The sequence below is a fragment of the Somniosus microcephalus genome, chromosome 2 (genome assembly GCF_052327205.1).
Source record: "Somniosus microcephalus isolate GS21.2 chromosome 2, FLI_Smic_1.0, whole genome shotgun sequence".
NCBI classification, from domain to species: Eukaryota; Metazoa; Chordata; class Chondrichthyes; order Squaliformes; family Somniosidae; genus Somniosus; species Somniosus microcephalus.
In genome coordinates, this window is record NC_140988.1 from 315,342,657 (window position 1) to 315,370,189 (window position 27,533).

Genomic DNA, 27,533 nt, shown 5'->3' on the forward strand with positions numbered 1-27,533 from the left:
TTTAAAGAAACAGATATCGTATTGTGGCCACGTGATTGATGAAGAGGGGTTACATAAGTCCCCTGACAAAATTGAAGCGGTTGTTAAGGCCCCAGCGCCTGAAAATGTGTCGCAACTGAGGTCATTCCTCGGGTTGGTGAATTACTATCATAAGTTTTTGCCGAATTTGTCGACTATTCTGCATCCACTGAACGCCCTGCTATGAACGGGGGTAGCATGGAAATGGAGCGATGATTGTAAACGTGCTTTTCAGAAGAGTAAGGACTTAATCACTTCGAAGGAAGTATTGGCTCACTACAACCCAGCACTGCCAATCAGGCTGGCGTGTGATGCGTCTCCCTACGGCATTGGGGCGGTACTGTCACATAAATTCCTTGATGGTTTGGAGAGGCTGATAGCTTTTGCGTCACGCTTGTTAACTTCTGCCGAGCGTAACTACGCCCAGATTGACAGAGAGGCCCTCAGCCTAGTGTGGGGGGTGAAGAAGTTCAATCACTATCTGTGTAGGGGGTTTCTCTTGCTCGTTCTGGTCTCCTACCAGGCTTCGTGCAATAATTACCCTTGAGTGGTTCGACCCACTCTTCCCTACGGTTCTAGACCTTGGACTTAGGTGCAGGGGACTGTAGTGCAGAGAAAGACTCAATAGACCAGGTTGAATAGCACGAAATGGATGCTTTTATTATTAAACAGTTTGCAGCATTATAAAATACATGTCATAAGCACAGATTAAAGTAACTACAAGCATGCACATATCTATAAACTTAACTCTATGGAAATGGGAAACACACGGCACATCGTAAAAGGGGAAACACATTACGATTACCCTTAACCCCCTCCCCTAGACCTAAACTAAGTTTCGACTTGAGGAACTCGGGATCATGCTCACCACTTTCAGATTCACGAAAAGGGGGTTCACAGCCTTTTTGACACAGCTTTCCGTCGTCACGTGGATTTGGAAACTTCTGGCGCAGCTTGTTTTTCTTACGCGATGAAGCAGCAGATACAGCCTTGATGAGCGCTCGTCATGGATGAAAATCCGTTAAACCTGTGTCACCTTTACTGAAAGACTGCCGAAGAACTGGATGCACATGGAGACTCTGCTACCGATGTGATGTTGTAGAATTGCACATGGAAGGTCCGTTACCGAATGGGATGTTGAGGCACTGGAGTGCTAGGCCCTGAGTGTCGTCTTCTCCGGCCTGGGTCGTCGATCTCCCGATGGTCTTCCTCGGGGCGGGACGCTGGTCCCAAAAAGCTTTCTTTATGCAGTCATAATTATCCTTCTGAGGGTGTCGTCTTCTTCGGCCTGGGTTGTCGATGATCTCCCGACAAAAGTACCCGGGCCACCCCCGTCGCCTTCCCGTCGTGGCTGAGCCTTGCCTGGCCGAACACCGACCACGTTCCGAAACCGAAGTGCTGCCTTAACTGAAGAGTCGTAGAAGTTCCGAAGCGAAGCGTAGCGCATAACCGTCCTGAAGTGAATCGTGAAGTGAAGCGTCGCGTCCTGATGGACCTTTCAATCCAGTTATACCTTTTTGGGACAGTCTTATCTCCCGCCAAATCATAGTCCAGTCTTTGTAATATTTTTGGCGGGCAGAAATCTCTGCAGGGGCGCTTTGTCTTTGTAACGGGAGCCGGTGATAGCTTAACTGGCCTTCCTGGGCCGATAATGTCTTTTACTTTGTCACCGTAACTCGGTTCGTATATTGATCGGTCTGGAGATTGCCCTTGATGGCTGTTAAACGGTTTTCCTTTGTACAGTAAATGGGTTTAAGTGTTCATTCAATTGTCCGCCTATTTCTTGATGGGTCTCATCCTGTTACCCAAAACTGCCCTGTACTTAGAATCTAATTAATATGTATGCTCAGTTCCATGAGTTTCGGTTTCCCGATACTGGCTTTCGCGGGCTTACTGTCCTCAATCCACAAGCCTGTCTGGCTTGCAGTAACAGAAATCAAATGGTCCCAGAAACTGATCACGAGGTCCGGCGGCCATTTTGTATGCCCTTTTATCAAAGGTTTTTCTGTACAAGCTTCTTTTGGTCAATAAACTGTCTTATTAACCCTATTTTCTTGCGTGATTAATTACTGAAAATTTCGAATCTTACATCTGCACGGTCAAAAATTTACTCTACTAACCGATCATCAACCTCTTGTCTCCATTTTCAACCCTCAGAAGGGCGTACCGATAATGACAGCACAACGGCTGCAGAGATGGTCCCTTTTCCTAGGGGCACACCAATATGACATCGAGTACAGGGGAACTAAACAGCATGGAAATGCTGATGGATTGTCACGTCTACCATTGCCGACGGTGGAAGAAGACGACCTTGCAGTGGATCCAATGGAGTTATTCCACTCGACCATAGTCGAATGTCTCCCTGTGACGAATGCAAACATAGAAAAGGAAAGACGGAATGACCCGACACTATCACGGGTCTATGATTTAATGGTGAAGGGATGGCCAGCACATGGCGAACCACTGCTGCCAGCATTTTCGCCAAGAAGAGAACAGCTGTCAGTGTGCAGAGGAACCTTGATGTGTGGATCCAGAGTAGTAATTCCACCTAAGTTGACGGATAGAGTGCTCAATGAGCTTCATGAGGGTCATCTGGGTGGGGTAAAAATGAAGAGCTTAGCCAGAGCGTTTGTGTGGTGGCCGGGAATCGATAGAGAAATCGAAGAGATGACCAAGAGCTGTGCAGGATGCCAGAAGGTCCAAAACGCCCCACCACAAGCTCCTCTGCATCCATGGGAGTGGCCCTCATCTCCATGGCAAAGGGTGCACATTGACTTTGCTGGTCCCTTCATAGACTCGATGTTTTTAATTGCGGTGGATGCACATTCAAAGTGGCCAGAGGTAATAAAAATGTCCTCAACCACCACAAAAAAAACTATCGCAGTTTTACGAACCATATTCGCCAGGAATGGGCTGCCTGAACAGATTTGCTCTGACAATGGACCACAGTTTGTGTCTGAAGAGTTCCGGAGGTTCTTAAAGAACAATGGTGTTAAGCATTACACATCTGCCCCATATCATCCAGCCACTAATGGATTGGCCGAGAGGTTTGTCCAAACATTCAAGAAGGCTATCAAGGCAATGTGTAATGAAGATATACCCCTACAACACAAGGTGGACAACTTCTTGTTTGCCTACCGGAATGCGACACATGCGGTTACCAACCAAACTCCAGCCATGATGTTCTTCAATCGAAGACTACGATGTCGCTTGGATTTGGTTAAGCCAAACGGCAGAAGAGATGTGGAGAACAGGCAGTTTCAGAATATGAATGAAAGGCCGACCAGGAGTTTTAAGATAGGTCAACCAGTTTTGGCCCGGGACTACCGCACTGAGAAATGGCAGCCAGGAACGATTTGTACACGACAAGGACCTCTCATGTATACTGTGGACGTTGGGGAGAGCATTGTAAGACGCCGTGCTGACCAGATTCTAGAGTCACTGGAAAACGTCAACTCCACACCACGATCTGATACACCTGGTAATGAAATCGACGTTCCAATTGCAGCTACCGCAGAACCGGTAATATTGGAAGATGAACCAAACAACGACATTGATTCCGACTCAACATTGCCAGAAGAACCTGATACTCCAAAGAGGCGTTATCCAGACAGAATCAGGAAGCCTCCTCAAAGACTGAACTTATAATTGCTTAAACTTAACCAATGTATCTAGCAACAGTAATTGTGATTGTAATTCGTTATCATTAGTTGTTAAATGAATGTTATGTACTGTTTATCTAAAAGGGGAGGAATTGTTGTGTATGTACCTTTAAGAGAATAACTGGTCTCAGGCTGCAGTACCGGCAGTGACCACCCCTGTATAAAAGGCGCTAGAGAGCCTCTGTTGGTTAGTTTCGTTTATGCCTTTCACCAGTAAAGACTCGTTTGTTTCTCTCCTGCTAGTCCGTGTTTCAATCATTCACGGACTTAACAATATTCAATCCTTATTTTTACATAATACTTTCATTTATATTATTTCAAGTTAAATAGCAAATCTTGTGGCAATTTCAGAAACAAAGTAAAGTTCGTTGGAGCAGTTTTTCTTCAGTACAGGTCAAAGAAATGGGAAATAGAAAATTAAGATGTTACACTGCCACCACTGGCAGGAGGATGCAATTACAGCACAACAGACAACTACACAGGTAGTTTCCAGTATAAATTTGGCAATAGAGATTTATAATGGAAAAAATTGAAGCAAAAATGTGACAACAGAAAGTAAGGTTTTGTAGACAGCAAGTGCGTGCAGTCATAAGATTTTTACCAACTGATTAAGACTTTTATCATGGAGCCTAGTAAAACTGAAGTCATTGGATTACATAGGATATACGGCACAGAAACAGGCCATCTGGCTCAACTAGTCCATGCTGGCGTTTATGCTCCACACGAGCCTTCTCCCATCTTTCCTCATCTAAATCTATCAGCATAAGCCTCTATTCCCTTTTCCCTCATATGCTTGTCTAACCTCCCCTTAAATGCATCTATACTCCCTGTGGTAGCGAATTCTACATTCTCACCACTCTGGGTGAAGAAGTTTCTTCTGAATTCCCTATTGGATTTCTTGGTGACTTTTATATTGATGGCCTCTAGTTATGCTCTTCCCCACAGTGGAAACATTCTCTCTGTATCCACTCTATCAAAATTTTTCATGATTTTAAAAACCTCTATTAGGTCACCCCTCAGCCGCCTTTTCCAAGAGAAAAGAGACCCAGCCTTTTCATCTTTTCCTGATTATGTATACCCTTCCATTTCTGGTATCATCCTTGTAAATCTTCTCTGCACCCTCTCCAGTGCCTCTATATCCTTTTTATAATATGGCGGCCAGAACTGTACGCAGTACTCTTAAGTGTAGTCTAACCAAGGTTCGATACAGGTTTAACCTAACTTCCCTACTTTTCAATTCTATCCCTCTAGAAATAAACCTTAGTGCTTGGTTTGCTTTTTTTTATGGCCTTGCTAACCTGGGTCACAACTTTTAACGAGTTGTGTATTTGTACTCCTAGATCCCTTTGTTCCTCTACCCCACCGAGACTCGCACCCGCCAAGTGATGTGACCTCCTTATTCTTCTGACCAAAATGTAATACCTCATATTTATCTGTGTTGAACTTCATTTGCCAATTATATGCCCATTCTGCAAGTTTATTAATGTCCTCCTGTAATTTGTTGCAGTCCTCCTCAGTATTGGCCATCCCCCCCAATTTGATGTCATCCACAAATTTAGAAATTGTGTTTTTGATTCCAAATTCTAAATCGTTCATTTAAATTGTGAACAGTAATGGTCCTAGCACTGATCCTTGTGGAATACCATTACCCACCTTCCGCCACAATATTGGTATTACGTTAGCTATCCCCCAGTCCTTTGACACTTTCCCTCCATAATGTTAGCAATGGGACTGTTCATTGTTGATTGCAGAGTGTTCAGTTGCATTCATAATTCCTCAGATAATGAAGCAGTCCATGCCTGCATACACCATCTCCAATTAAAGAGGGCATAACTACCTCCCCATTAAATTCAATGGCATTAGCAGCACCAAGTTCCCCCACCATCAACAGCCTGGGGGTCAGCATTGACCAGAAACTCAACTGGACCAGCCACCTAAATGCCATGGCCACTGGAGCAGGTCAGAAGCTGGGTATTCTGTGGCAAATGGCTCACTTCCTGACTCCCAAAATTTTCTCTACCACCTAAAATACACAAATCAGGAATCTGATGGAATTGTCTCCATTTGGATGGGTGTAGATTTAACAGTTCTCAAGAAGTTCGATGTTATCCAGGACATAAAAACATAGGAGCAGGTGGAGGCCATTCGAGCCTGCTCCATCATTCAATAAGATCATGGCTGATCCTTGACCTTAACTCCACTTTCCCGTTCTCCAAAGCAGTCCACTTGATAGACACCCCATGCACTGGCTTAAACATCCATGCCCTCCATCATCAGCTTACCATGGCTGCAGTGGGTACAAAATGCAGGATGCACTGCAGCGACTTGGCAAGGCTTCTTTGACAGCTCCTCCCAAAACTGCGACCGCCATCACCTAGAAGGCCAAGGGCAACAGGTGCATGGGAACACCATCACCTGCAACTCACACACATTCCTGACTTGGACATACATCACCGTTCCTTTATTGTCACTGGGTCAAAGTACTGAACTCCCTACCTAACAGCATTAGGGGAGCACCTTCACCACATGAACTGCAGCAGTTCAAGGCAGCTCACCACCACCTTCTCAAGGGCAACTTGGGATGGACAATAAATGCCGGCCTTGCCAGCAACACCCACATCCCGAGAATGAATATTAAATCTTTGCTTTCATGGTCATTTTCTGATGCTAGCCCACAATTTACCAGATTGATGAATTCAAGTCAATTTCACAATTTGCCATGATGGGATGTGATCTCCTAACCTCTGGGTTACTAGCCTAGTACTATAACCACTGTAACAATGTGGCAAAATGCCCCAAAGTTTCTAAAAATGTTACTAATCTTTCTATTTGAATTAAAAAGGTACTTGCTGTAAAAAGGTACTTGCTGTAAAAAAGCTATTGGAAAGATTCCATTGACAAGTGGTGTGTCTTGCATTAAACAAACAGTGGTGTCTTTGCATCATTTAATATAAGGAACAATAATGCAGAATTTGAGAAGTGTCAACCTGAAAAGCAATGTACATTTTTGAAAGATCGAAGCTGTCTCACCACAGCTTCGATTGTTAAAACATTAAGTCCATTTTAATTTGAAATTATAACAAGTTTCAGTAACTGTAAACAAAGGTGCTCACTCTGTTTATAGAAGATTGTTTGTTAATCATAAATTATTACATCTCTGCTTTTCCTATAAGGGACATAGATGGTCCAATGCTATCACAACATAGCATCCATTTTCAACAAACACACTTCAACACCAACACAACCAAATTGTGAACGTCTTTATTTATAAATAAATAAAATTCTACCTCATTCTAATCTTCAATCACAACACATTTACATTTCAATCAACTGAAATGACTACATAGTTTTATGTGAGCCTTTGATCATGTTTACAACAGAAACGGTGGGAAATACAAATTTAAAATATTATAGTTGTTTTCTTAAACACATACAAGTTAAGCATAGCAGCTTCAGTGATCAGAGAAGGCAGCTGTCTTAAAACATATTATGTAGAGCATATTGCCCTGATACACAAGTAGTTTTACAAAAAGTGATAGTGAGTATCCTACTAGTTGGTATTTGCAAATATGCCCAGTTCAGTGTGGTGAGCTTTACGTTAAACAGGAAATCACAACATACATATATATTGTTATACATCAATTGCAATTCCATGGGACATGGACATTGTTTCTCTAGTACCAGTCACATACATAAGAACAGAGCAAAGGTGAGGGAATGAGGATGTAATTGCTATGTAGGTCCAATATGGCACAGGAGCTGTATTTCCAAAGGGACAGAACCAAAGTCCATGTCGGACACCATCACGGACATGATGAGAAACCCAGGAAATGGTCACCATCCATGGGAGAAAACACCACGAATCTTTAAGTCTAAATATCCACATAGCAAGTTTCATTGAAAATGCCACTACAGGTATCACTGTGGAACAGTGCAGTGGAGGTCTTTGTGGGAGATGCAACGCAGCCTAAAAGAGAAAAGTGCCGTTATTGCACAGTAAAAGATTCTATTTCCAAATGATGGCCGTTAGAATTTTATTAAGAAAAATAACAGTCCGTACACTTTTTAGGCAGTTTGCTAGGGTCATTGGAAACTATTAGAAAAGTTACATTGCATAGCATTCTTTGCAACCTCCAAATTCAGCTCTGTGCAATAATTAATCATTTTTATTTGTTCATTCTCGGGATGTGGGCTCCACTGGCAAGGCCGGTAGTTATTGCCCATCCCTAGTTGCCAGTTTGATACAACTAAGAGGCTTGCTAGGCCACTTCAGAGGGCAATTATGAGTCAACCACGTTGGTGTAAGACTGGAGTCACATAGACCAGTTGTTTTATGACAAGCCAACAGTTTCATGGTCACTTTTACTGATACCAGCTTTTTATTTTCAGATTTAAAAAAAAAGAACTTAATTCAAATTTTCAAACTGCCATGGTGGGATTTGAACCCGCATCCTCTGGATTATTCGTGCAGGCCTCTGGATTACTAGTCAAATACCATAACCACTACATTTAAAATATCAAGTTCAGGCCTATCCTTTTGGGGGGGGGGAAGACTAGGCCTTTGAGTGAAAACTTTAATACAGCCATTAAAAGATTATTCAATTGATAAATTTAGTTAGGTTATTGTTAAATAGATATTTTCAAATTTTGTTTCAATCCTTACTTTGGTTGTTGTTGTTGTATTAGGAATTTCACAGAGAGAAAAAAAATTCAGACAGCATTTTGAATGATTTGTGGGAACCCAGTAGCCAGTTTACACTATTTATGATGATACATTGTCATTATAGTAGCAGCTATTATGTGTCCTATAGCATTACATAATTAACATTCTAAAGGTCTATCGCAGCTCCACTGACAGATGCAACAGGTACTGCAGTGCTTATAATGAGGCTTCAATGAAACACATGTTGAATTTGATCTATAAAATGAGTTATTTTGTTGATTATTTATAGAAATTGGTCAGCATTATATTATGAATACAGTAAGTAAACATTCCAGCGAAGGTAATTGTTACAATTTGGAGTTTTTTGTGTTTACAGCTAGACTATAGACTTTACCAACTGCCATGTACAGATTAGCATATTCAGGTTTCACAATTAATCCCTGGTCATAGTAAGCCATTTACTGCAAATTACATGGGATGATTACTATACGCTCCCATCATCTCTGAAAACATAACTGCCTGACCTATGGAATTAGGCCAAAATTAGTTGGTCAGATTATAAGGATGAAAGATAGAGAAGTACAAACACATAGCAAGATACTGAAATAGCAGAATACTTAAAAAGAAAACTAGAAATCGATTGACCGGGATTAATATACCTTGTTTAGGGGACAGCCGCAGCTCAGTGGTAGCACTCTTGCCTTTGATACAGGGGTTATGGGTTCAAACCACACTCCAGAGATTTGAGCATATAATCTGGGTTGGCACTTCAGTGCACCGTCAGAGGTGCCGTCTTTCAGATGACTATTTGAAGAGCAGAGCAGTTCTCCCGGTGTCTTGGCCAACATTTATCCATCAACCCACACCAAAAACCAAGATGCTCTGGTCATTTATTTTGGCGCTGTTTGTGGGAGCTTGCTGTGCATAAATTGCCTGCCGCATTTTCTACTCTACAACAGTGACTACATTTCAAAACTACCTAATTGGCTGTAAAGCACTTTGGGACATCCTGAGGTCATGCAAGGTGCTATTAGAATGCAAGTTCTTTCTTTGTTTCTGTAAGCCACGTTTTACAGTCTATCGGTAACCAACATGCCCTTTGAATGGATCGGTTAAGTTTTCTCTTTCACGGAGCTTCAATACGAGATGCTATGCGTGGATGATGTGGGTTCCAGTTCACCCACTAAATGTATTGCTCTTATGTCAGAACAAACAACTTGCAACTAGAACTGCAGTTTTATACCAAGGGGCTCCTTTCATGTAGAAAACATTTTTGTTATAGCTCTCATCACCTCGGTAGATGAGATATTTATGGCTAGAACTTAATGCTTTCTTTGCACCTTTCCCCCAGATTGGGTTTCTCACCTTATAACTGAATTACCTAAAGGTTTGGCAATCGGAGAGAACAACTTGTCTGCCAGGCTGTGTACATTATCACTTCCAACTGCTCCCTCTCTCAATTAAAAGAAAGTATTATTAGTGAAGTCTTGGCCTAGTGAAGGGAGGCATCCTCTATTTTGGCTTGAACTTTATTAAAAGAAAAGTCAGAAAAAGTATCTGCAAATGATGCTAATCTGAAATAGAAAAATAATAAAGATAATGTTTCAAGTAGAGACACTTCGTTAAAACTGGAAAGTGGAGGTGGGAAAGTCCCTTTATAAGATTGATCAAAACAAAATGGGGCCGGAGAACAGGTAAAAATCATTGTCAAATAAAAGACCACCTAATGGCTGTTGTAGCCTGGGAATGGATTGAATAAAAACTGAAGAGCTGAAATACAAAGGTTATCTCATTCAAAAGGTGCTAAAAGAGATTATTGATCATGAGTGTCAAGTACAGGTAGACTAGCCTTTATCCGAACTTCCGAAAACCTCTAAAAACCAAAAGTTTTTCCGTTCAGCGTAAGTCGTGCGCACGACATGACCAGAGTGGCGCACGACTTACGCTCCCCCCGGCCGACCCCGACCCCCCGCCGACCCCCACCCCCGACAAATTTCCCAGTCTTATAAAATACCTTCTGAAATCCGAAATTTTCCGAAAACCGAAACATGGCTGGTCCCGAGGTTTTCGGATAAAGGATAGTCTACCTGTACTACAAAATAAGAGTTAAATATTTTGCATGTTCGAACGTCAGAATGTGCAGATTAGGACACTATTTTCAGAAAATATGGGAGCTTCTATAATTCACGATGCTCCTTGGTTAAGATGTCAGTAAAATTTTTGTGTTAGCATACATGCACATCTAACTAAAGGAAGCTTTAGTAGTTTGTAAGGTCATTATAAGCCTGAAAGTGTTACAACTTGTAACCCTGTCCTAGTCCTGGCTGATATATTTACCTTTTGTTGCTTTGATTATGCCTATTAATTCCTGCCAGACGTATGCGATAGGATCGCAATTCTGGGTTCTGCGCCATCACTAACAGTATCAGCTCATGTAGCATCATTCTTGTCAGTCAGTAAAAATAATTGTTGAGCCTTTAATAGGTCAAACATACCATTTGGGTTTAGTGCCTCATCTATTTCCTGGAGTTTTACCATCACTAGGTTGCCTCTCGAGCTCCCAATTGTTTTAGTAAGGCTTAAATACTAACTTAGATTTTAAAAAGTAATAGAATTTCACAGTTTCTATAGAATATGCACAGTTAGCTACCCTCTAACAATAGATGTAGCTCACCCAAGTGGACATTCTTTATACATGGCACAGAGGGCCAAACCCAGTCCTGTCTTCGCCCAACATCCATGCACGTGTACCTCCAGCTTAAGTAGTGGAATAAGACTGACAGGCATGAGACCTTTAACCACATTTGGCCACCCTAAGTCAAGGGTATTGAGGACAGGTGTTGTACACCAACCACAGCATTAAATGAAATCAGCTAGCTCATCACAGAGCAGAAATTGAAGTTCTGGCCTGCATGGCTCAGCTAATTATTCACTTAATCAACTGAGTAATTGAAAGGAGTCACTTCTCTGATAATATTAACAAGCAAGCTGCTTGCTTAAGTGTTTTTTTAATTGCTACTCCTTCACTGACAAGTACTATGAAAAAATCTCAAAGGCCTCAAAGATCGTAAACTGAAAACAAGTGTCACAGAGTAAAGGAACATTCATGTACAGAATAGGGCTATAATCTGTCAATGTGTGACTGCGACTCATTAAACACAGCAAGTAAGCATCGTCATACTGAAGTGTAACTTTAGATTTAAATCTTAAACACTAATCGCCCAGTAAACAATTTGTTGCAAAGACCAGTAAATTACACTTTATGGTATAATATACAGGAAATGAGAGCCAGGTTTTTGTGTGCTTACCTTGAGAGACATGGATCCAGCTGCAAGAAAGTGATCAACATCAATGATAGAAGACAGAAGCCCAGCTAGAATTACTTCATAAAAATCACTCTTCTTTCTCAATCCAATCACAATGGCCCAAGACCATAGTCCAATGGCACCATGTACTGCATTGTCTGAAAGAGCCCTAAGCCAGTCGTTGTTCTGGATGAAAGAAAATTGTAAACACTGATCTGATAGGAAGCAGAAAATTCCTAGGCCTATGGTCGAGATGATTGATGCTGTGCTGAATGTTTTAAGTAGTGCTTGTGCATTTTCTGTCTCTGTTGCCATTGTAATCGTGGACTGTTTCGACTTGAACATCGTACAATGTGAATATCATCCATGGTATTTTACGTCAGCATTCCTCATTCTAGATCAAAAAAGGGACAGTTTTGTTATTGTTAACCTCAAAGTTACAATGAAAACAAAGCACATGTTATGGTACTGGTAGAGTGAGGTCTGAAAATGTTGGAGGGCGCGTGAACCTGTTGGGAGTATTTCTACTGTATAGTAACAGTAGATCAAGGAGAAGGGAGCTCTTTCGGCAAACTTCTACCCAATCTACTAAGTGTACATACATGAAAATGCTTCCCCTTTGGATTACACAACCAAAGTAACAGCTTAAATTATCTAGATAGAATATTATATATTACATTCTTCTATATGAATATCCAAGTTATTCGACTCAATGACCCCATCCTACAGGACTATTGCCCTTAAGTTCTAATCCCTGCTATTAGAAAAACTGTGAACAGCTGTACTGTTTTAATAATGCAATCTGTAGCCAACACCGAAAAGCAAACATTGCATTACATAAAAACAGACAGCTTAATGGCCTAATTTGCACAATTCATTTACAATCTTCATCATATTGATTCATTCAGATGCAAATTGGACAAATTTCTTTCAGAAAATAATATTTTAGGAAACAGTATGATAATTTGAGACCTCACATATGGTAAGTGTAGCATGCTTTGGAGGAACAGGTGACTTTGGACCCAAGGTCCCCAAAACTTTCTACCACTAGGGGTTTTCCTCGCATCATGTCTGGGTCTGTTGTAGACTAATTGTTAGAGATTGATTGCTATGATTAGTCAACAACTCCATTATCGTTGCATCATGTAATGACCAGGCTGGTAGAAGGCGAACTAGATGGACCGTGATCTTTTTTTGTCTAGCAATTCCTATGTTCTAGAAATCAACATAGTCTGCTAAAGGATTCCCTACTCCTAATTTTGATTGACCTTATGATGCATTACATTTCAATTGGATTTCATTTTACACATGTTGGGTATTGGTGGTGTTAATAGATCAAAGAACATTACAACACAGAAACAGGTCATTCGACCCATAAAATCTCTTTTTCTCCGTTACTTTGATACACGATAATTAACTGCTCCACTTTAATCTGCTTTGCTAATTACATGGAAATTGCTTATGGGAATCAAATGCTGACCAAAGTCCTTCAATTAACTGTATAGTATAAGTACATTTGACAAAAAAAGTCCATCCTTACTGAATACAGAAGTCGAAAATTTCACAAGTCGAAGACCTGCCTTTCAGGGATCTTGATGTCAGTTTAAAGACTGTGAAACTTATGGAAAAGCTGTTGATTATGCAGTATCAATTTTCTGTTACTAAAGGAAGCTTACATTTTGCCAATGGCAAGAAACAACCAATCATAGCAAGACACTAACTTCTTTTTAAATAACAACAGAATATACTGGAAATACTCAGCAGGCCAGGCATCCGTGGAGAGAGAAACAGAGTTAACGTTTCAGGTCTGGGACCCTTCATCAGAACTGGAAAAAGCTGGAGATGTAACAGATATTAAGCAGGTGCAGAGACGGGAGGGGGGAGGAGGAAGGAATTGAAAGAACACCCTGTAAGGCAGGAAAGATAAAATGTTGCAAATGGGAATGGCAAAAATCATACTGCATGAAAAATGGGGGCAGGGATAATTATCTGAAATTGTTGCACTCAATGTTGAGTCCGGCAGGCTGCAAAGTGCCCAATCGAAAGATGAGGTGCTGTTCCTCGAGCTTACGTTGTGTAGGGGGTTTCTCTTGCTCGTTCTGGTCTCCTGCCAGGCTTTGTGCAATAATTACCCTTGAGTGGTTCGACCCACTCTCCCCTACGGTTCTAGACCTTGGACTTAGATGCAGAGAACTGTAGTGCAGAGAAAGGACTCAATAGACTAGGTTGAATAGCACGAAATGGATGCTTTTATTTTTAAACAGTTTGAAGCATTACAAAATACATGTCATAGGCACAGATTAAAGTAACTACAATCATGCACAGATTTAAGAACTTGACTCTATGGAAATGGGGAACACACGGCACATCGAAGAAGGGAAAACACATTACGATTACCCTTAACTCCCTCCCCTATACCTAAACTAAGTTTCGACCTGAGGAACTCGGGATCATGCTCACCACTCTCAAAATCGCGAAAAAGGGGTTCGCAGCCTTTTGGCTCAGCTTTCCGTCGTCACGTGGATCTGGAAACTTCTGTCGCAGTCGATATTCTCTCTCTCTCTCTCTCTCTCTCTCTCTCTCGAGGCGGCGGGGTAGACACAGCCTCGATGAGCGCTCGTCAAGGTTGGATCAGCTAAAAGCTGTTGAAGAACTGGATGCAAATGGGAGAATCTGAAGGTCTCTGGCCGAATGGTATGTCGAGGACCTTTCTCGCTCCCGCCTGGCTCGGTGGCTTTCCAGAGGGTGTCTTCTCCTTCGGCCTGGGTCGTCGATGATCTCCCGACAACAGTACCCGGGCCACCCTCGTCGTCACCGAGCCTTGTCTGGCTGAACACCGACCGCGTTGTCTTTTCACCGAAATTGTCCGTCCGAAGCGTCTGGCCTGCTGAGTATTTCCAGCATTTTCTGTTGTTATTTCAGATTTCCAGCATCCGCAGTATTTTGCTATTAACTTCTTTTTAAATATGCTCCAATAATGTTAACACTAAAAGCGTAGTCGTACATAAAGAGAACTTTACCAAAAATAAACAAATGTCTTGAACTCTTAATTTCTAGTAAGTCTTGCTCAATTTTATAACTGTCTAGAACAGTACTGAGTAATTTACAAATGCTATATAAATATTTGGTCTGCAAACATACTCCGAATAGATAAAGTAAAGCAAACATAGAAATTATTTGGAGCTGCTCAAAATAAATACAACACTTAAGAACAAAGTTTATATAAAAGCTATACATACACCCACTATAGAATCACCTTCACATATTATAAGTTGAGTTAACTTGACCTTTGTGTGGATGAGATAAGGAAATATAACTGATATGCATGGTGGCACTTTTGTCAATGACTACTTTTTCTGCAAGTCATACACTAAAGTAAATTGCTTTTGACATGATAGATGTTCATTAATACTGTTCAATCTTGAATATCGATAAGGGAGCGACCTGTTTCTGCAGGCGTTCTAATGTATCAGACACTTGTTATAGTGCGGAAAGCAGATGTTTCAGTTGATATGTAGCAAGACAATGGCAAAGCCCTGTGTGCAAGGAAGTGAATGTATTAAGTGTAATTGTAAATAGAGATAAATGAGAAAGAAATATAGAGTAAGGAAAAAGCGACCGTCACTGTGGCGGTCCGCTAGTCCAGTTTTACAAAACACAAAAGGAACGTCTACCTCCAAGTTCCTTTTGCTCATTCTGGAGGAAAGTAATACCAAAATGAAAGATGGAATTAGTATTTTTTTTTCTCCTGTGTGTACGAAACTGCTTTAATTTTCAACTGTTATTTCAAGAGGTTAAATCCAAGGTGACACATGGGGTCAGGTTCTACATGTACACAGACGACACCCAGCTCTACCTCTCCAACACCTCTCTCAAACATCTACTGTCTCTGTGTTTTCGGATTGCTCGTCCTACAACCAGTCCTGGCTCAGCCACAATTTCTTCCAAATTAAACATTGGGAAGACCAAAATCTTCAGCCCCCACCACAAAGTCTATACCCTTGTCACTGATTCCATCCCCCTCCCCGGCCACTGTCTCAGGTTGCGCCAGACTGTTCACAACCAAGGTATACTATTTGACCGCGAGCTGAGCTCCTGACACCATATCCTCGTCATCACAAAGACCGCCTATTTCCATCTCTGTAACATTGTCCATCTCCGTCCCTGCCTCTGTCCATCTGCTGCCAAAACCCTCATCCAAGCTTTAGTTACTTCCAGACTTGAGTATTCCAATGCTATTGAGAGGGCCAGTGTCGGGAGAAGCCGGTGAGTATTTAAACTCAGTTTCACGGGCTTTTTTCAGAGGCCCAGTGTCGGGAGAAGCCGGTGAGTATTTAAACTCACTTTTGCGGGCTTTTTTCAGAGGCTTACCAATCTCACAGACCAGCGGTGGCGTTCTAGAGCCACGTCACGATTCAAAAAGTGATGCGGGCAAGAGGAAGCAGCTGATTTATACTACTCTATAGTTTGACAGTTAAGGTTAATAATTTTTAAAGTTTAGAAGGTCTTAATTTTTGTGGTTATAGTTTGTAAGGTCGCTGTTGTGTAGCGGGGAGTGCTAATAAACAAGGGCCCTTGAGTATATCATTTAATTGTAGTGTAATTGGTGGTATTGATTTGATTTAATTTAAATTAATTAAAGGGTAAGTCATGACAGCACAGCTCGGCCCCGTGGCATGCTCATCCTGCACTATGTGGGAAATCAGGGACACAGTGTCCCTGACGAGCATGTGTGTGGGAAGTGTATCCAACTGCAGCTATTGGCAGACCGCATTGTGGCACTGGAGCTGCGAATGGATACATACTGGAGCATTTGCGATGCTGAGGACATCGTGGATAGCACGTTTAATGAGTTGGTCACACCGCAGGTAAAGGTTGCACAGGCAGGAAGGGAATGGGTGACCGCCAGGCAGAATAGTAGGTGCAGGCAGGTAGTGCAGGGGTCCCCTGTGGCCATCCCCCTCTCAAACAGATATACCACTTTGGATATTGTTGAGGGAGATGGCTTATCGGGGGAAGGCAGCAGCAGCCAACTTCCTGGCACCATGGGTGGTCCTGCAGCACAGGACGGGAGGAAAAAGAGTGAGAGAGCTATAGTGATAGGGGATTCTATTGGAAGGGGAAGGCAGAGAAATCAAGGGTATAAATCAAACAGGGCTACAATAAATAATAATTTTTAAATGACTAAGAGTGTTAAAAAATCAAGCCTGAAGGCTTTGTGTCTTAATGCAAGGAGCATTCGTAATAAGGTGGATGAATTAGCTGCGCAAATAGATGTAAACGGATATGATATAATTAAGATTACGGAGACATGGCTCCAGGGTGACCAAGGCTGGAAATTCAACATCCAGGGGTATCCAATATTCAGGAAGGACAGGAAAAAAGGAAAAGGAGATGGGGTAGCATTGCTGGTTAAAGAGGAGATTAACACAATAGTAAGGAAGGATATTAGCTCTGATGATGTGGAATCTGCATGGGTAGAGCTGAGAAATACCAAAGGGTAGAAAACGTTAGTGGGAGTTGTATACAGACACCCAAACTGTAATGCTGAGGTTGGGGATGGCATTAAATGGGAAATTAGAGACGCGTGCAATAAGGGCACAGCAGTTATCATGGGTGACTTTAATCTACATATAGATTGGGCTAACCAGTTTAGTAACAATACTGTGGAGGAGGAATTCCTAGAGTGTATACGGGATGGTTTCCTGGACCAATATGTCGAGGAACCAACTAGAGATCAGGCCATCTTAGACTGGGTATTATGTAATGAGAAAGGATTAATTAGCAATCTTGTTGTGAAAGGCCCCTTGGGGAGGAGCGATCAGTGATCATAATATGATCGATTTCTTCATTAAGATGGGGAGTGAAGTACTTGACTCAGACACTAGGGTCCTGAATTCAGATAAAGGAAACTACGATGGTATGAGGCACGAGTTGGCTAGAATGGATTGGGGAACGTTACTTAAAGGGTTGACGGTGGATAGGCAATGGAAAACATTTAAAGATCGCATGGATAAACTACAGAATTTGTTCATCCCTGTTTGGCATAACAATATAACAAAAAAGGTGACTCAACCGTGGCTAACAAGGGAAATTAGGGATAGCATACGATCCAAGGAGAGGACATATAATTTGGCCAGAAAAAGCAGCAAACCTGAGGATTGGAAGCAGTTTAGGATTCAGCAAAGGAGGACAAAGGGATTAATTAAGAGGGGGAAAATAGATTATGAGTGTAAGCTTTCAGGGAACATAAAAACTGACTGTAAAAGCTTCTATAGATATGTGAAGAGAAAAAGATTGGTGAAGTCAAGCGTAGGTCCCTTGCAGTCAGAATCAGGGGAATTTATAATGGGGCACAAAGAAATGGCAGACCAATTAAATACATACTTTGGTTCTGTCTTCACAAAGGAGGAAACAAATAACCTCCCAGAGATGTCAGGGAACATAGGGTCTAATGAGAGGGAGGAATTGAATAAAATCAGTATTTGTAGGGAAATGGTGTTAGGGAAATTGACGGGATTGAAGGCCGATAAATCCCCAGGGCCTGATAATCTACATCCTAGGGTACTTAAGGAAGTGGCCCGAGAAATAGTAGATGCATTGCTGGTCATCTTCCAAAATTCTATAGACTCTGTAACAGATCCCATGGATTGAAGGATAGCTAATGTAACCCCACTATTTAAAAAAGGTGGTAGAGAGAAAACGGGGAATTATAGACCGGTAAGTCTGACATCGGTAGTGGGGAAAATGCTAGAGTCCATTATAAAAGATGTAATAGCAGAGCACTTGGAAAACAGTGACAGGATCGGACAAAGTCAACATGGATTTACAAAAGGTAAATCGTGCTTGACTAATCTACTGGAATTTTTTGAGGATGTAACTGGTAGAATAGATAAGGGAGAACCAGTGGATGTGGTGTATTTGGACTTTCAGAAGGCTTTCGATAAGGTCCCGCATAAGAGATTAGTGTGCAAAGTTAAAGCACGTGGGATTGGGGGTAAGGTACTGACTTGGATAGAGAACTGGTTGGCAGACAGGAAGCAAAGAGTTGGAATAAACGGGTCTTTTTCCGAGTGGCAGGCAGTGACTAGTGGGGTACCGCAGGGATCAGTGCTAGGACCCCAGCTATTCACAATATATATTAAATGATCTAGACGAGGGAACTAGATGTAACATCTCCAAGTTTGCAGACGGCACAAAGCTGGGTGGGCGTGTGTGTTGTGAGGAGGATGCAGAGAAACTCCAGTATGATTTGGACAGGTTGGGTGATTATACTGCATCTGCCATGCATCTGCCCAATGTGGATAAATGCGAGGTTATCCACTTTGGTGGCAAAAACAGGAAGACAGATTATCTGAATGGCAATAGATTGCGAAAAGCAGAAGTACAACGAGACCTGGGTGTCCTTGTGTACCAGTCGCTGAAGGTAAGCATGCAGGTGCAGCAGGCGGTTAAGAAGGGAAATGGTATGTTGGCCTTCAAAGTGAGAGGATTCGAGTACAGGAGCAAGGATGTCTTGCTGCAGTTGTACACGCCTTGGTGAGACCACACCTTGAGTATTGTGTGCAGTTCTGGTTGCCGTATCTGAGGAAGGATGTTCTTGCCATGGAGGGAGTGCAGCGAAGATTCACCAGACTGATACCTGGGATGGCAGGAATGATGTACGAGGAGAGATTGAGTCGATTAGGCTTATATTCGCTAGAGTTTAGAAGAATGAGAGGGGATCGCATTGAAACTTATAAAATTCTAACAGGACTAGATGCCAGGAAGGCTGTTCCCGATGGTGGGGGAGTCCCGAAGCAGGGGTCATAGTCTAAGGATAAGTGGTAAGCCATTTAGGACTGAAATGAGGAGGAATTTCTTCACCCAGAGTGTGGTGAATCTGTGGAATTCTCTACCACAGAAGGCAGTTGAGGCCAATTCATTAAATATATTCAAGAAGGAGTTAGATATATTTCTTAAGGCTAAAGGGATCATGGGATATGGGGAGAAAGCAGGGACAGGGTACTGAATTTGGATGATCAGCCATGATCTTATTAAATGGCAGAACAGGCTCCGAGGGGCCGAATGGCCTACTCCTGCTCCTATCTTCTATGTTTCTATCCTGGCTGCAACTTTCCCGCTAAGTTGCGCGGCCGCACGTTACAACAGTGACTACACTTCAAAAGTACTTAATTGGCTGTAAAGCGCTTTGGGACTTCCTGAGGCTGTGAAAGGCGCTATATAATTGTAAGTCCTTCTTTCTTAGCAAGATCCCAGCTGGGTGCAAGAACTACAAATCTCCTTTAACAACAATAACAACTTGCATTTATATAGCGCCTTTAACATAGCAAAACTTCACAAGGCATATCATAGGAACCTTATCAGACAAAATCTGAGATTTGTGCACTAATTAATGCAGTCAGTGTCAACTGCCACTTCTGCTTGGAATTGACCGGTCTAGCTGGTTAATGATATAAACTCATTGGTTACATTTTAAATCTAATCAGCAGCATTACTTTTATAAAAGACTGGCTTCAAATGTGGTGCGTAAGCTGCAGTATGAACCATTCTTCTGGAGAATTCCAATCATCACCGGAACTCCTGCGTACACAGGAAAGCAATCCTTGAAATAGTATCTGCAGAAGAACCCCTCCCCTTACCACCAGCCTGAGGCAGTGCTCTTAGCTTTTTGTAATGTTCTGTACTTTTTTTTAGGCTTTATTTTTAGGCTTTATTTTAAGATACATAGCAATATTTTTATAAAAGATCTTTCAGGAGCTTAAGGAAATGATAAACAAAATGGACAACCCCTTACTACTGGCAGCAGACGGTAAAGGTTTGTACACTGTCGTCCTTTCTTGAAAGGAAGAATACTGCATGACGAACCAGAGCACTCCCACTATAGAATCTCCTTCACATAATTCCTGAATCAACCAAGGAGTTGACTGGAAGGGACCCATTTCCACAGCCAAGTCTCTGGTCAAATGAGAATTCTGCCCTTACTATTAAGTCACTGAAATAAAATCTTGCAATTACACATTACAAATTTTACCCAAATGGTCTGCTCCCAGGCTTCTTCTAACCAACAGTGTTAATGAATGAAAAATACTAACAAGACACACCTCAGATTTCCAGTAAATGTACAAACATCATTTTTTTATGCATGGAGATTATTAGTACATTCAGCTAAATGTATTCCATCTTTGATTGGCCTGACAGGTGATAACTTAACCATACAGCATCTAGCAACTCCAATAAAAAGAAAAAAACAATAAGTGCTGGAAATCTGAAATTAAAACTGCAAATACACAGGTCAGTCAGTATCTGAAAAAGAAACTAACTCAAATGAAAGATCATACCTGAAATGCTAACCTATTTTCTCTTTCAAATTTTGATTGATCTGATGCTTTCTATTTTCAGCATTGTTTTTGTAACTGTACCTTGGAATCCCTTTGAACGTGGACTGGAAGGTGCACCTGCAGATTTCTCAGTCGACACATATTTAAAATGTTAAGATAGGTAGGGTAGGAGAGTAATGCTGTTTGAAATATAAAATTACACATTCTAACTGACAAGATTACTGATGGTAGCAGCAACAACAATATCACTAAATAAAATACTGCTTTTGAATACTCAGTGTACCTAAACAATTTTCAATACATTTTTCATTGATGAGAAAATGGCACAAGCAAAATGCAAAATTTGATTAGGTTCTCATACATCTGTCATGTATATTTGTAGATTATGGAATCTTGCTTCTTTGGAAAAAAAATTTTTAACAAATGTTATTATCTTCTAATCCCTTTAGTAGATGCACAAAACTAAATAATTGAGAGGGAAAGACCACAAATGCTGGAAATATGGAATACATGTAGAAAATGTTGAAAATTTTCAACACTTGAAACAGAAACGTAATGTTTTGGGAGACAGAATTTTTAATAATGGCTCCCACACAAAGCTTGCTAGCTGGCTTGCTGGGCATTTCTAGCAGTTTGTTATTAATCAACATTTATTTATATATTTTATATATTTAAAAATCACACACTCATATTATAAATTGACGGATGAGCAAACAAGACCTTAGCCTCTGATGTTATCGATTACTGTATTAGAAAGGAGCATCTTCAGCTTGCTGGGAATCACATGCCTATTACTCCCATACTGACCTTAATTTAGTAGATGGACAGCGACCGCAAACAGTACACACGGATCGATGCACAAGTCAATAATGGAATTATATGCAATATATTAAAAGCCTTTGTTTGGTACGTGCGCTAATTAATTAGCCCCAGCCATGGCATCCCCAGCTGTCCAGACCTCAGTCTATCAGTGACAGACATCTTTTGATGCATCAGTGAAAATCGGCAGAACACCTCATCATTAAGATACCACTCATTACTGGTACAAGGGTATTTAACTGCAGCGAGCGACAGTCTCCTCAATCTCTTTCCACCCTCTCCTCCTCCTCCCCCGCCTCTCTGCTTCCTACCTGCCAGCTCCGCTCCGCTCAGCTCAGCTCATCCATCCGCCGCCGCCGCCCCCGCCTGGCACAGCCCCCGCACTGATTGGTGGGATTCCGGGTCAATCAGAAAAAGCGCACGCCCTCTCGCGCGTGCGCGCGCACTGACGGCCCCCGGCGCAGCTCCCGCGCTGATTGGCCTGCGTCCGCCCGCACTTTTACCCAATTAGTTGGAGTCCGCGTCAATCAGAACAAGCGTCCGCCCCCTCGCGCGCGCGCGCGCGCGCACACTGATGGCCCCGCCCACCACCTCAGTTGATTGGTTATATTTCACGTCAACCACCCAATAAAGGCCCTCCACCGTTTGTTGCAAGTCGTTATACAAATAAAAGAAAACCCCAATCAAGCTTATTTTACTGTTTTCTGATGATTAAAAGTTCACTAAGCATAAAATTTACTGTCAGTTCTTTATAAAACAGGGCTGGCCCCGCGAGCGCATCCATTCGGCACTGGGTATCGGTGCGCATGCGCGCGAGTAACAATGTCAAGGCAAAACCGGGCCTGTTGTGTCATCATGGCTGCTGTTAGTCACTGGGAGTGCCCAGGGGTCAGAAGGGCCTTGTGTGAATATAAACACTCAATCAGCTTCGACTTTTTGGACAGCAGGCAGTGGCTGCTAAAGCAGGGTATGCTGTGGCACGTTGCTCACCAAAGTTGCTCCAGCGCCTGCAAGGTGTAAGTAAGGAGTGTGATGGAATACTTTCCACTTGCCTGGACGAGTGCAGCTCCAACAACACTCAAGAAGCTCGACCCCATCCAGGACAAAGATCAGAATCCAATCACCAGCTTAAACATCCACTCCCTCCACCACCAGCACACCGTGGCTGCAGTATGTACCAGCTACAGGATACATTGCAGCAACTCGCCCAGGCTTCTTTGGCAGCACCTCCCAAATCCGTGACCATGACCACTTAAAAGGACAATGTTAGCAGGTACATGGAAACAGACTCAGTTCCCTAGCCCCGTACTCCATCCCTCCTCCTGGTAGCTGTCTGAAGCTGAACCAGACCGTTCACAACCTTGGCATCGTGAGTTGACCAGAGATGAGGTTTCGACTACATATCCGCTTCATCACCAATACCACCTACTTCCATCTCCGTAACATCGCCTGTCTGCACCTCTGGCTCAGCTCATCTAATACTGAAACCTGCATCCATGCCTGTTGCCTCTAGACTTGACTTATCTAATGCTCTCCTGGCCAGCCTCCCACCTTCCACCCTCCATAAACTTGAACTCATCCAAATCTCTGCTGCCTGTATCCTAACTCGCACCAAGTCCTGTTCACCCATCACCCCTGTGCTTGCTGACCTAACAGATCCTGGTCCTGCAATGCCTTGATTTTAAAATTCTCATCTTTGTTTTCCAAAACCCTTCTTGGCCTCACCCCTCCCTATCTCTGCGACCTCCTCCAGCCTTACAACCCTCCGCGATCACTGTTCACCTCCAATTCTGGCTTCTTGCACATCCCTGATTTTAATCGCTCCACCATTGGGGGCCGTGCCTTCAGCTACCTGGGCCCTAGGCTCTGGAATTCCCTCCCTAAATCTGTGATAAATCCATGTAGTGAGACAAGGACTCGAAGAGGCGATATCGTAGAATTAGCATGAGTACTTTATTAACAAACAGAGTAACAAACATCATGCCTGCAATCTGGCATTTCACCTTTGCTGAACTTGACAGGAAGCAAACCTCTGACCTTAGCAGCAGCATTGGCTACAGCACCACCTGGTGGATAACCTTAAACATAACATCCCAGATTACTATATCCCTCCCCCTTAAGATTTCAGTATGAATTTCTTAACAAGCAACCATTCCTGAGGGTCACATAAGGAGTCTCCATTCATCATGTTCCATACTTGACGAATCTAACAGTTCAGTATCAATCTCTCTGGTGGCTTGCAAGGCCTTTGTGAACGTCTAACAGTAAAGTCCCTGCTTGTTTGTGGTGAAGCCACCAGCTGCTCTTGAGCAGTGCCCAGAGTATCTGACTCTGCAACGATGGTTTCCTCTTGACGAATAGGTTCCTGTGGAATTATCTCTGTCCCTGGTGGTGGCACCACAGATGCACTTGGATAACTGGGGGCAACCCTGTCTTCAGTCATTGCATCTGGAACCTTCATTTCAATTTCCCCTTGTCTGGGAAGTATCCGATCTACATGTCTGCGTACTACCCTACCATCTCCCAACATGACCTTGTATGATATTGGACCTGTCATTGAGTCTATGAAACCAGGAATCCACTTTGGTCCATAACTGAAATTCCTGGTAAGGACCGCATCTCCTTCTCCAAAACTTCAGCTCTTTGTTCTTTTGTTATGGTTCTCTTTTTGTTTGTTTTGTCTGTTTTCCATTTTCCTTTTTAGGTCTAGGTGGACAAGGTCAAGAGTGGAGCGTAGTCTACGACCTAATAACATCTCAGCAGGAGAGAGTCCTGTGGTGGATTGAGCTGTTATTCTGTAGCTGAACAGAACCCGTGACACTTTGGCTGCTAAATTCCCTTCTGCACTTTTTTTCATCATCTCCTTAAATGTTTGTACGGCTCTCTCCGCAAGTCCATTCGAGGACGGATGATATGGAGCCGAGGTCACCTGCACTATGCCATTTTTTCTCAAGAACTCTTTTGTCTCTGTACTCACAAAACAAGTGGCATTGTCACTCACCACGATCTCCGGTAGCCCTTGATTACTGAAGCTCCGACGCAGGCAGTCTATAGTAGTAGTGGCGGAAGCAGAATTTACAGGATAAACATCCATCCATTTGGAATGTGCATCAATGATTATGAGGAACATCTTCCCCATGAATGGACCCACATAATCTAAGTGCAATCTTCTCCATGGTTTATCCGGCCACTCCCAGGGGTGGAGAGGAGCCACTGCTGGTGCCTTCCGGTGTTCCTGACAAGTGCTGCATGTCTTGACTAGATTTTCTATCTCCTCATTTAGCTTTGGCCACCACAAGTAACTCCTAGCCAAGGCTTTCATACGTGAGACCCCAGGATGACACTGATGTAGTTGCTCTAGGATAGACTGTCGTGCTGGCTGTGGAATAATCACTCGTGCTCCCCACAACACGCAACCATCCTGCACACTCAGCTCTGTTTTCCTGACACTGTAGGGTGTGAAGTCAGCCCCTTCCGGATGCTGTGGCCATCCCCTCACCCCATATTCTTGAACTCTAGACAGTACTGGATCTTTACCTGTCCATGTTCTTACTTGCTCTGCAGTCACAAGTGCTGTGTCAGTGTCCTCCAACATCAAAACTCTGTCCTCTGGAGCTGCACGGATAGGTGTGCCTGGCAGTGGAAGACGGCTTAAGGCATCTGCGTTCCCATGGTACTTGCCCGCCTTGTAGACAATGACATACTCATATGCCCTCAACGTCACTGCCCACCTCTGGATCCGGGGTGACACCATCTGTGGAACTGCTTTCATTTCATTGAAAAGAGAGAGAAGAGGTTTATGATCGGTGCATATGGTGAACTTCCTGCCATATATGTACTTGTGGAACCTCTGTAACCCAAACATTACTGCTAACTCCTCTTTGTCTAACTGGTGATGTAAGCCCCCAAAGTGTGGACTAAGTGATATACAAAGTCGACAACACTGGCTTGTTATAAGAAAGACAGACCCAATAATTGAAGTAAAAACAGTTTATTCAGGCCTGGGGAGCTATGGCTCTTGCGTCCCAACACAAGGCTCCAACTCCACCGAATCTCTTGAGGTTCACACAGTTATACAAAAATTAAGGCCCTGCCCTAAAGGCGGGGATAAGCTTATTAGCATATACAGAATTATAGTTAAATTGTAATTATAAAACCGTGACATTCCATTCTTCCAGTCGCTTACAAATCTCACATTTCGTTATCAGTTGGTCCTGTTACTTTCTCATGACCCAGGGGCCTCAACTTTATTACTTTACGATCGTCCATTTGCTGTTGTCAGATGGCTTGGTCTTTTTAAGTATTTCTCTAAGATAGTAGATCTTTCCAAAGCGGGCAATCCGCAGACTTTCTGTCTCTCTCTCTTAAATTATTTCTACAGAGCAAAAACACTTTAGTTAGTTAAAAGAATAGAACCCTATTGAGCTTCACACTTAACAAACCCTTAAGTGCAAAGGTGTCGACTCGCGTGGCCGAACCCATATATCTCTCCCTCTTTCTAAGGGGTTGTTTTGACAGTTTTAATCTCTCAGCAGTTACCCCGTAGTCCTGTTTAAACCTTATCTGGGTTTATACAACTTTTACAGACTTCTATTGTTCAACTCGGAGCACGAATTAACCTATTCCCTCCATTTTGTATATTGGTGTTACAGATGAATCCTGGTTTGTTTTACCTTATTAAATCCAATTTTTAATATCTTACTTCAGTCCCCCCTTTTGACCTTTGGACAATTGCTCCAAACAGGTCAACATGTATTTCCACTTCCTGGTGTCTGCCAGAGCGTGCACTCCCTGGCCTTCTACCAGTTTAGGTTATACATGTATATATATCTTATCAATTTGGAGGCCGACTTCCCCCTCTGTGGTATGGTGGTCTTTCCTTTACGGTGGTCTTTCCTTTAGGGTGGGCTTTCCTTTATGCACTCCGTCCGGTGTAACCATTCCCGGGGCCCCTTAGACCCTACACTAATGGTTGAGGCTTTTCTGCTCAAGCCTGTCCCTCATTCCCACGTGGGGTGTGTGACGTGCCAATTCGAGACTGTCATCACACACCAATCCTCATTCACCACCCTCCTTCTGCCACCCTCCTTCTGCCACCTCCATCTTACGGTTGGCCGGCCCGGTCATTAATTACCATGCCCAATTAATCCCATATAATTTCAGGGCTTCCCATCGCGTCTTACACCATTTGCCTTGGAGAGGCGGGGGAGTTGTCCATTCTTAACATCGCTACCTGCCCCTCCTCAGGCTCTACTTCCTTCACCACACCAATTTCGGCCTTACTCATTCTGGCACAAAGGCACTGGAGAAATAAAAATACACAATATATCAGAATAACAATCAAGAGGAATATCATTATGCCTTGTACCACCGAGGCGCCCAAAGTCCCCGACCATCCTGGTCCCCAATTATCAAAATATGAGGAAGTGGGTGAGTTTCCTCTAATGTTGTACTAATGTCTTTTTGTTGTTTCTTTAAGCCTTCTTCTATTTTATGATAGTACTTTAAAATTTCCTTTGTTTCCTGCCGTAACTTCTGCCAAGCTTCCTCTAACTTAGGAATTGCCTTGGGCTCTGGTATGACATAAGTTTCAACCCTTTTTAGTAAGTCTCATATTATCAAATGACCAGGTTTTCCTATCTGTATAGGTATCTTTAGACCAATACAACGGTTTGGTTGGGGAATGGTATAAGCCATATCTTGATATTCATATTTCTGTTCAATT

The 27,533-nt window shown here is 42.6% G+C and overlaps 1 protein-coding gene across 7 annotated transcripts; it reads right to left on the reverse strand.

Moving 5' to 3' along the window:
• Positions 1-6,923: 6,923 nt before the first annotated feature.
• Positions 6,924-22,204, reverse strand: tmem267 (transmembrane protein 267). 7 transcript variants are annotated; one of them, XM_085974155.1, is made up of 4 exons: positions 20,990-21,779; positions 14,109-14,535; positions 11,652-12,042; positions 6,924-7,647 (listed from the first exon to the last, which is right to left on the reverse strand). In XM_085974155.1, the coding sequence occupies exons 3-4, from the start codon at positions 11,991-11,993 to the stop codon at positions 7,312-7,314; spliced, it is 678 nt and encodes a 225-aa protein (XP_085830281.1). In that variant the 5' UTR covers positions 11,994-12,042; positions 14,109-14,535; positions 20,990-21,779; the 3' UTR covers positions 6,924-7,311. The 7 variants fall into 7 exon arrangements, with proteins under 7 accessions (XP_085830281.1, XP_085830267.1, XP_085830263.1 ...); XM_085974141.1 differs by lacking the exons at positions 14,109-14,535; positions 20,990-21,779 and adding an exon at positions 22,120-22,204; XM_085974137.1 differs by lacking the exons at positions 14,109-14,535; positions 20,990-21,779 and adding an exon at positions 21,797-22,107.
• Positions 22,205-27,533: the final 5,329 nt, after the last annotated feature.